Source organism: Rhyacophila brunnea, unplaced genomic scaffold (genome assembly GCF_057557595.1).
Source record: "Rhyacophila brunnea isolate RB1 unplaced genomic scaffold, BYU_Rbru_1.0 scaffold_13, whole genome shotgun sequence".
Classification (NCBI taxonomy): Eukaryota; Metazoa; Arthropoda; class Insecta; order Trichoptera; family Rhyacophilidae; genus Rhyacophila; species Rhyacophila brunnea.
In genome coordinates this window covers 10,129,870-10,140,490 of record NW_028232785.1, presented here as the reverse complement: position 1 = coordinate 10,140,490, position 10,621 = coordinate 10,129,870, and the positions used below count along the sequence as shown (strand labels likewise).

The 10,621-nt window shown below is 34.9% G+C and overlaps 2 protein-coding genes across 3 annotated transcripts; one reads left to right on the top strand and one right to left on the bottom strand.

Annotated features, from left to right (window-relative positions):
• Positions 1–1,271: 1,271 nt before the first annotated feature.
• On the bottom strand, positions 1,272–7,468 carry LOC147076449 (uncharacterized). Its single transcript, XM_085940485.1, has 4 exons — positions 7,325–7,468; positions 4,616–4,771; positions 3,043–3,201; positions 1,272–2,889 (listed from the first exon to the last, which is right to left on the bottom strand). Exons 1-4 carry the CDS (start codon positions 7,466–7,468, stop codon positions 1,684–1,686), a joined length of 1,665 nt encoding a protein of 554 aa, XP_085796611.1. The 3' UTR covers positions 1,272–1,683.
• Positions 7,469–8,439: 971 nt separating this feature from the next.
• Positions 8,440–10,353, top strand: LOC147076448 (uncharacterized). 2 transcript variants are annotated; one of them, XM_085940238.1, is made up of 5 exons: positions 8,440–8,603; positions 8,889–9,011; positions 9,112–9,231; positions 9,328–9,453; positions 9,666–10,353. In XM_085940238.1, the coding sequence occupies exons 1-5, from the start codon at positions 8,528–8,530 to the stop codon at positions 10,247–10,249; spliced, it is 1,029 nt and encodes a 342-aa protein (XP_085796364.1). In that variant the 5' UTR covers positions 8,440–8,527; the 3' UTR covers positions 10,250–10,353. The 2 variants fall into 2 exon arrangements, with proteins under 2 accessions (XP_085796364.1, XP_085796365.1); XM_085940239.1 differs by having other exon boundaries at positions 8,530–8,603; positions 8,892–9,011.
• Positions 10,354–10,621: the final 268 nt, after the last annotated feature.

The following is a 10,621-nucleotide window of genomic DNA, read 5'->3' as shown; positions in this document are numbered from 1 at the left end:
TTATATATAGTTCGATTAAATATTAAATTGATTTAATGATTATATAAGAATATGAAAACACGTCGATAGAAGAAAAACACTAAAGTTTACCGAGTAACTTAAATAATATACGTGATATCGATGCGTCAAATAAGAATCATCTAAATGTGATTCTTTTAAATTTTTATTTGTCATTTAAAATGCAGTACTTCTATTATTTTTTACCATGTCACGCCCCAGCATTAGAGAATAAGGTAAGCACAAGTTCGCGTCACTTGACATTTTTAAACAGTAGATTAATTTTGATAGTAAAAACACATTATTATAATATTTCAGGAATAAACAATATTATTGCTGTATATGTTACGCCGAATGTGCGAAATTGTCTATTACATGAAATGGGCAAAATTTTGCCTAATTCATGTAATAGTCAAGCCCGTTGCCTTATTAATGAATTAGCTAAATTATCTGCCGAGTGCGTGAATTCGCCAGGGTATGGAATTCTTAAACTGTCAAGCATGACAGTAGAAAAAGTAAATTTAATACGGATGGTTTTATTAGTTATAATTGGACATAATATAATATTATTATTATTAGGTTAGGTTAGGTTTAGTAATTCTGAATTCAACTGAATGTCAATCTTGCGGTTAGCTAACAAGTGCCAACAAACTATCAAATCATACTATCACAAACAAACAATCGACCATTGTACGATTGACACCCAAGCACGAATCAAATCGCGAAAATACCTTTAAATAAAAATTTTCCGTTATCATATTATAGTTCTAGATTTTTTTAGGCATAGTAAATGGATATTAACGTCATTGTAGTTATTGATTGGTATATTTTTATATAATCAATGACATTTGACACATTTGGTTAGTTTGATTAGTTACAAAAAACACCACCGGAGCGCGACCATCTATTTTGACCAATGCATGAGCATTTAACACATTTGGTTTAGTTGGAAAAAACACGACCGTAGCGCTACTATCTAATTTGTCCAATGCATGAACTAGGCAGAAAAATTACTGCCGAATTCACGTAGATATTTTGCCTAATTCATAAATAAGGCAAAGGGCTTGCATTTTTCATGATTTAGGCAAAATTTTTCTCATTTTATGTAATAGTCAATTTCGTACATTCGGCATAACATGTATATGATTAACACTTCGTTATAGCGAATCGTTGCACTAATTATTATAAAAAATCGAAGAATGTTTCGGCATGGCAAGAGTGGCCAAGTTGTTTCTAGTTGCAATCGACTTTTCTCACCTATCTTCTTTTTCGTTCTGTGTATTGCCTTTTACACGTATATGGAGCACCGGGGCTGGGCCCCCTATCTCCATCATCTCGGTTGTAGTTTTTGGCTTTGATAGGCTTTGGTGCGGTACACGTTTGTGTAATTACATACACAACGGGTACAATTTTATACATTTAAATATACAAACAATTCAGGTTTTCTTCATCCTGGCCGTGATGTGACCCAGATTCAGGTCACATCACTGGTCAGGTGGTTTCCGGTGAAGTTTTCTGCTGTCTTCTGCTCCCAATGTGCGCTTTTATTCATTTCGATATCGTACAACGACGTATTATAATTTATGATTATCCAATAGAATGTTTCAATTTACGCGTCAATCATTCTATCAAATTTCAAATCAATTTCAGTAGAATGTGTAATTTTGTGTTTTTAGATGACTGCGTTTATACAAAAACTTCGCATTCGAAAGGCTTATTAACAGTGTGTTTCTTTTTATGTCTTTTGAGATTTCCAGTTTCCCGAAACTTTTTAAAACATACATCGCATTCATGCGGTTTTTCACCAGTATGTATCATCTTATGTTTTTTGAGATTACCTTTATGCATAAATTCTTTAAAACACACATTGCATTTATGTGGTTTTTCACCTGTATGTGTCATTTTATGACTTTTGAGATTGCCAATTACCAGAAAATTTTTAAAACACACATCGCATTGATGTGATTTTTCACCAGTATGTATCTTTTTATGTTTTTTAAGATAATTAATCTGCTGAAATCTTTTAAAACACACGTCGCATTGATGTGGTTTTTTAGCGGCATGTGTTTTTTTATGTCTTTTGAGACTTGCGATTCGCAGAAAAGTTTTAAAACAAACATCGCATTGAAGTGGTTTTTCACCATTATGTGTCATTTTATGGATTTTGAGACTGTCATTTCGCAGAAAAGTTTTGAAACACACATCGCATTCATGTGGTTTTTCTCCTGTATGTGTCATTTTATGATTTTTGAGATGATGTATTAGCAGAAATTTTTTAAAACATACATCGCATTGATGTGGTTTTTCCCCAGTGTGTATCATCTTATGTCTTTTGAGATTGTCAATATACAGAAATTTTTTAAAACATACATCGCATTGATGTGGTTTTTCAGAAGTGTGTATCATCTTGTGTTTATTGAGATTACCAATATGCAGAAAACTTTTAAAACATACATCGCATTGATGTGGTTTTTCACCAATCTTGTGCCAATCACGATGCGGAATTTTATATGAGCTATCATTGCATTTTATGTTTTCACTAGTATGCGTCTTGTATGTCTTAAGATGCTGAGACTTCATGCATGAAATGTTGTGACTATTTAGATGATTTACAGATTCAAACACTCCACAACACGCATTGCAAATAAAGTTACGTGGAAAATATGTAACTCGTCTCAATTTAATTCTAACCACCTTTGACAAGTGTAATTTCTGAACTTCCTGTTTTACATTGTGTACATCGATAGTTATTTCCGAATGCTGTATAATCATTTTTTTGTTTTCATTGGTTGCATGTGCTCTTTTTTTATTGGCCTGGATCTTGTCATCTGTATATTTTGTAACGATGTCCAGTGGTTTACTATGACGTACTCTGTATTGCTGCGAAGAAATCTACAAAAAGTGTTTTTTTAAGTTACGTAGGTTCCTACAGAATACATTACAAGAAAAAAAGTTAGTTACATTTCAAATCTAGTAAGTATTTCAAACTAATAGGAAAAAACGCAATTACATTTTGGCCAAATTTATAAATACAATACTACGTACCTGATCTAATGAACTGCATTGTGGAGCAGAGCATTTAGCTTGAGGGTCGCCATCATGAAATTGGTGAAAAGCGTCATTAATCTCGACACCCCCAAAGTCGATGGGAACTTCTTTATAATCATTCTCAGATTTAACTTTGACCAGACTCGTTGCCGGGAACTGAAAATATCACAATCATATAAAAACGTATAATGTTGCCTATGTAGTTATATTTATTTCTAATATATTTTTAGGCCAAATTCCAATTTTATTATTGTGACAACATTATTCATCAAGATCCTCTCCTCGTATCGTCTCTTCATGACTACTTCAAACGCCGAGAGCTGACTAAAGTGTTGTCAACTGTCGTTGACAAAAACATGCCAGACGGGGTACGAAAACAAGCTATTTGGAAAGAAAAATACGTTAGATTTTGTGAAAACAAAATTGGAAGTAAATTTACTATTATCTGATCGAAGTCGATGTCCTTTCCTTTGGCGTGTTGAAGAAAATCCTAAAAAATGTCTATTCGCCTAAAAAGCACACATTTTAATAGAAATATATTTAAAAATTGAATTAAAGTAAATGCATATTATGTCAACGTCAATCAAGTTTCATTTCATTTCATTGCGATAATCATCAAAGTAAGTACCTACCTACCTAAGCACAGATAAATTATATGATACCATTTCACATAAAATTAATATATAGCGTATTTTCAGCACATTTGAAGGGTGCAGAAGGCATAAAAATGCTATTAAAAACCTATGCCTATCGAATAATATATAATAGAACTGGTAAGAAAATCGCTAAATTGGCAACGCTGGAGCTGTGTCCGTTTTTAGAATTCCAGTGTTTGTAACGCAGTTCTATTAGGACTGTACTTCAGTGAAACGGCAAATAATTTTCAACTATAGGTGCGAATAAATTTTGGACTCGCTGGCAATCGGAGAGCGAACGTCGAGCTGCCTACTGTAAATTTGTTTCGTGATGGCGACGGGGGTATTAACTCTTAAATCGTGTAAAGATGACTAAAAAACGTTACCCATTTACTTGAAAAAGAAAACATGTCAATGAATATATTATTATTGTTACTAATAGAACAATAAACAGAACATTAAATGGACGTATGTTGGATTTATATGACAAATTATATTTCGATCGACACGCGTCATTTGCACATTCCGCGCATCGCCTAGCCACGATCTTTTTAGACCATGCCTCAACTGAGGTATAGCCATCAAGAATCCCTACAATTCGGCGGGGAAATCGATTTTCAAAACATACAGGCATTTAATGACATCTAGGCAGTGACGCCCCGTGGGGGCAGGCCAGTCTCGCGTTGCATAGGGAGGAATAAATACAAATATCACAACTTTTAAGAGCAATGACGGTTTTGCGCGAAGGAGACGATGTTGTGAATAAAGTATTGACATCAAAAATTGAAATAAAATAATCGAAGATTATAAAATCCTGACATGTAATTTGTAATGGCGGTTTATCGCATAGGATTTTTTTCACAGGGGTGCCTCCAAACCTATAATCAGCACATCCTCATGAGACGTAATTGCGTGACATATGTAATTTCACATACCTGATGTACTGGTGAATAATTTGAATACGAGCACCCAGGTTGAGGCTCTTCGACATAATGTGATGGGTGCGAAATGTCGTCGACAAACTCGCATTTGATATCATCAATGTGAAGGTCAGTCTCGGGTTTAATATCAGTCAGGTCCGTTACTGGGTACTAAAATCAAACCACATAATAAATACCATGCAATCATATAAGTAACAATTTAAAATAATACAGTCAGAAATATTATTGTTGTAAGAGATTTTGGATAAGACAGGCAAATAATCTATAAACATCGCTTTTGTTGATTATTTAACACTTTTACTTTGATTTATACACACTATGAATATATCTTCGGATTGAATCGATAACATTTTCAAGCATTTATATTCTTCAAAATGTTAAAAATTGATTATTTACGAATTTCGCTCGTCGTCTAAAAAATTAAATTCTGGCGACATAAGTCCTTTCGAAACGTGACGATTGCAAATCATTCCGTGGAAGTAATAAAATAATATTTCAACGGCACACGTGCTATTCCCCCCACCACCCGTTATGCAAGCATTTACCGTGGTGTTTCGAGCGTTAGGCGCACAACTCCCATATATGTATATCATGGCCCCCACATCCTAAAACGGGCGCCACGGCCAGGATCATTGGCGGGCCCCCCTACCTATCGCCAAGTTTAATGGTATGTGTGACGCACAACAGAAGCGTTTTCAAAATTGTGTTAGAGGTAAAATTAAGGGCGTTCGTTTTATTTTTAGGGATTTTTGTAGTTTTAATACATCTACTTGAATTATGTAGTTGTCAAGTATCAACACGAAATAATCAAAATGCATCTAACGACCTCATTTATAAAATTTAAAATTCTGTCTTGTGACTTGTGACAAACTTGTGATGTGTGTTTATCTTAAATATCTGATTGACCCGCCACACCGGCCCCCCCTGAGCCCGGGCCCCTAGGCTAAAGCCCTGTCAGCCCCCCCCCTTGTGGGGGCCATGATCTATATATATCAATATCACAACCTATGAATTGATGTCCGACCGTTTGACGAATCAAATGTTCAAAATTTACTCCAAACAGTCGCTAGGTCTTTACATTCTTCGAACACGACCTCAGATAACCGCCAAAGAAGAAATTGCCTGGGAAGCGAATAGTAGGTATGCACAGTGGCGCACCCAGGGGGGGGGAGGGCAGGGGGCCCTGGCACCCCCCAAAATAAAAATTATCATAATGTAATTCACCAGCACCTTTATAGAAAAATTTCTTAGATTTTAATTTCTAACACAAAAATTTCGAAAATGTCAGGTTATTTTAGAAACCCAATCCCTAATGGAACTGTCAAAAAATTCTCGGTGTCCACTCGAATTCCGGAGAGGTGTACACCGAGTGCAATAGACAAAAGACCGATAAACGAGAAATTAGGCTGTGAAGAAGAAAAAGAGCCTATGTGACTAATTTAAATTCTCCTCCTTGCCCCCCCCAATATAAAATCCTGGGTGCGCCACTGGGTATGCAAATAATAAAATGACATCATATTCGATACGTTTAGTCTGCAATTATCTCATAATTACCTGTACACAATACAGATCAATGTGACTTCTGTTGGCACTGTAATTAGGGTGAATTGTTTTAACACTCGAATTGTATACGTCCTTATGATTTTAATATGCTATGCGAGCGCTGACGAGGAATAACAGTACATTATGTAGATAAGATAATAATGTTCTCAAAGCGAACGAAACCGGTCGTTAGACAATTTTTTTTTTTTTTTCTTTTTTTTTTTTTCCACATTTGGTCCAAATCGAGAAAAAAATACGCACGTATTCTTTGTATAATTTTACACAGTATGTATTGATAAATAAATTCCAAAACGCGACAAAACCCAACGAAAAAAAAATATTTTAAGTTTCCATTTATTACAAAAAACCGCCAAGTCCGTGTTTCATATTATTTAAAGCTTGGTTGAATTCGCGCGTATTTAAGTCAGCCAATAAGGGAACATTCAATATTGGAAATGGCATCTCCCATGCTGTAGCATCCGGTAAACTCATGACAGTGCCACGGAAACATGTGCCTTATGCGGAATAAATTAAAAAGTGAGGTACAAGTAGCACTACGTCCAATTTTATTTTGCCTATATTTATTACATTTAAGAGTTTATCGGCTGAAACAAATTGCCATTTGGTTCTAATTTCGACATAGAATACAACGGAAAAAATAATCTCACGTTAAAACAAATAATTGAAGCATGAAACATAAAAACGTTGTTTCACGCAAATATCGAATTGTGGACTTGTCGCTTTTTGTAATTAGACGCCTCAATTATGTGGACCAAGTAAATTACTACATTGTTGTATCTCGAACCACAAGAACATAATGATAGTTTTAATTATTCAAAATTAACGAAAAAACTTATCTTATTTAAATCAAGAGGGCGTACCATGGCTGGCGACACGTTTACAATAATTAACTTTAATTCCAAGGCTGTTGAAAAATTCCTAATTCGGTTTCCGAAATGACCGCATATTTCTTTCGGAAACACACTTTTTTCCTGTTTACCTATATCGTTGGTGTCATTTGTTGTTTCTCTTTGTGAATTAACTCTCTCAGAATATCACAATGTAATTTATTATACAAATATTATAGATTGGAAAATAAATCAAACACTAATTTATCAAGTAATATTATGTTTTTATAAAAAATACCACTTGAAAACTAACCTCATCAACGTGGCCGGGATCGTCAGCATACTCCTGTTTGATGCAAGTATTTGACTGTGGGTTATTTCCAAGTAATGACACATCGAACGAATGTTGCTCGTCCTCATCAGGTTCGAAGTCTGCTGCTTTGCGTTTTACGTCCATTTTTACGCATCGAAATCGTCCGTTCTTAAGGAGAATCGTGTCATATTAAACCAATGACATTGTATTGTATTAAACATGTGTAAGCAAATCTGTCAAACAAATTCTTGCCTGTCGTGATAATAGACAATAAACTAATAATATAATAGGGACGTCAAAAATCTATCGTTACTTTTTTTCCGGTGCTTCGATACTTTTCTTCCACGACACCGATGTCGATATTTTTGTATGTATCGAATCATTTGACACATAGAGGTATTAAATAAAATAGAGGGGCAAATAATTTGCTTTCTCATACAACTGAATGAAGCAGGCCAACAATAGCCGACAGCTTACGAGAAATAGCGGCGCGGTAAAAGAAATGCATGGCATCACGTAGGATTTACTTTGGTCATTATAACGTACCCATATAATATAATGTTAACGTGGAAATTTTTCCGCAAATTGATTACCGGTCTACCTCACCATACTTGCCTGCTTCACCATACTTTCATATAACCTGCCGCCCATAGATTTGACACCTTTTCCCTAGTTGAAATATTTATGCAGGCGTTCCATTAGCGAGCAAAAGTCCGAGGACATTAGATCATCCGATTTGCCTGTCGATACCCTAGTTCTATAAGGAAACAACTCAAAAATCCTTGTTCTGAGTAAATCGCATTTGAAGTTTTACATCAAATGGTTCCTTTATTTCCGAAGATTTTTTTGGTGAAAGCATTATTGAATAGGTACCTAGTGATAGATATAACAATGTAATTTATTATTATTTTATTTTTTCATGATATTATTAATAATTGATGCAAGAATAAATTAATATTAAATAAAAACTAACGACTATTCGACTTGTTTCCAGTGACGACAAATAAATACTCTACATTCATAGTTCTTTATGGAAACAAGTCAAATGGTTCCTTAAAGAAATATGTTTGCCTGCACAAACTTGTTTGAATGCTGCTTGTCTATGGAAACATTTCACACGCGGCAACTCACTTGACGATTTACCGCCATTTACCGCGTTCGTCGTCTGCTATTTCGTTGTTAAAATGACATAAAATACCGAAAATGAGTGGGAGAGCAAACCTCATCATGGAATTAGCATTAAATAAATCCCGTGGGATGAATAATTCCGATGGATCTGGTGAGTTAAATTGTTATTACTAATAGTGGTGTGAAACCAAAAAATATTAACCTCAAAATGTAAATTTGACATTGTTTTCGTTGTATGACTTCTGTAATTTCGTAATTATTAAACATTATACTACCCAGTAAGCTTTGTCAATGATACTATTAAGGTGATTGATGTCTTGATTATTATTATAAGAACAATTTTACCTACTTAAATAGCCCCCCTATTATCTTTATCCCGTTTATAGTACCTATGTGGTATGTGTTTGTACAGCAACATCTATATTGACTGTTCCAGAAGACGTGTTATTGATACCTGAGAAGTTGGATGCTATCGTGAGTAATGATGATACGAGCTGCCTTGATGTTTCCAACACAGTTGAAGAAATAAGCTCCAGCTGTCATGTACCTCTTTCTCTTTGTAAGTAGCATCCCATTGTAAACTATCCGTATTGTAATGTAATAGAGTTTTGGCTTATATATTCGGTATTAAAGGATACTATGGTTGATTCATGTTTCAGATTCACCCGTAATTGCTTGTGACGAACAGATTTTACCCGCACTGATCGATAACGGTACGGTGTTTAATGACGATGATAATGTTATTGCAGCGGAAACTACGTCAAGCTATTCATGTCCTGGTAAGTTATTTATCGAAATCCCTGTGTTATTAATTTATTTCTTAGCTGTTCTTTCTATGACATGTTTAATCACCAAATTGTTTATTAATTTTACAGAATCACCATTAACGGAAGATCAAATTGAAGTGACGGACGAAATGTTGATGATTCCCGGTATAGAATTGAACATGGATACCAGCTTCAATGTATCAAATACGGAGGTTTACCATGATGATTGTATTGGTGAGTTATGCTATTCATGTTAATTGTGCAACGGGGTTGCTCTTTTGCTATAGCTATGCTAATCATAAAATGTTTAACATTATTTATCTACCTAATAATCGTGAGATAGATACCATAGCCATTGACATTGACTCCATACTGAAATGTATTGGCTATTACTTGATATTTATATTGTTTTATTTAATAAACTAATAATTTCAATATTCTTCTAGTGCTACCGTCGACTTCTGAAGAGCAAGCAATTTGCAGCGACGTAATAATAGAGAAAATTATTGAAAATGATAGAAACAAGAAAATTGTACGTAAGCGCCTGCGGAATGAAGAGAGCTGGCCAAAAAAAATATATAAGAAAGATGACAATGCCGGAAAGCAATACGTTAGAGCTTCTGGGGAGGTCGGCAGTGCCAAAATAGTAAAAGAACCATGCGTATCATGTCGATACAAATGCACTGAGAAGATCTCAGAAGATCAAAGAACTTGCATTTTTGAGAGTTTTTGGAACATCGGTGATGTCACTGGACGCCGTGAATTTGTTTTACGACAAATGTCTAAAACAACACCCCAATATCGATATCCAGTGCACGGTTCGAGTCGTGCAGAAAATCACTCGTATAGTTTCCAAGTGGGACAGGAATCTATACGAGTGTGCAGGAAATTTTTCACTTCTACACTGGATATAAGTGAAAAATTTATTTTCACTACTGTGAAAAAACAAACACCGGAAGGTTTTCTAAAACCCGAAAAAAAGGGAAAACATTCATTGAAAAATCAAGTACCCCAAATCAATGAAAGATGACATAATAGAGCACATAAATTCATTTGCGCGGGTTGAGTCGCACTATTGCAGAAAGCGCACAAAAAAAGAATATATTGATGGTTCTTTAAATATTTCCACGATGCACAGACTTTATGTAGACATCTGCACTTTGGAAAACAAGCCAGCACCAAAATTTAATATTTATCACAAATTATTCACGACTGAGTTTAATATTTCTTTCTTTAAACCAAAGAAAGATGCCTGCACACTGTGCACATCGTTCAAAATCCTTTCACAAGATGAGCAGGTTGCCAAAGCTGAAATATTGAAACAGCATGATGCTGAAAAAAGGTTGTGTCGGGTCGAGAAAGAGCGGGATACAGCCTTGGCTGCAACATCTGTAGACACAGA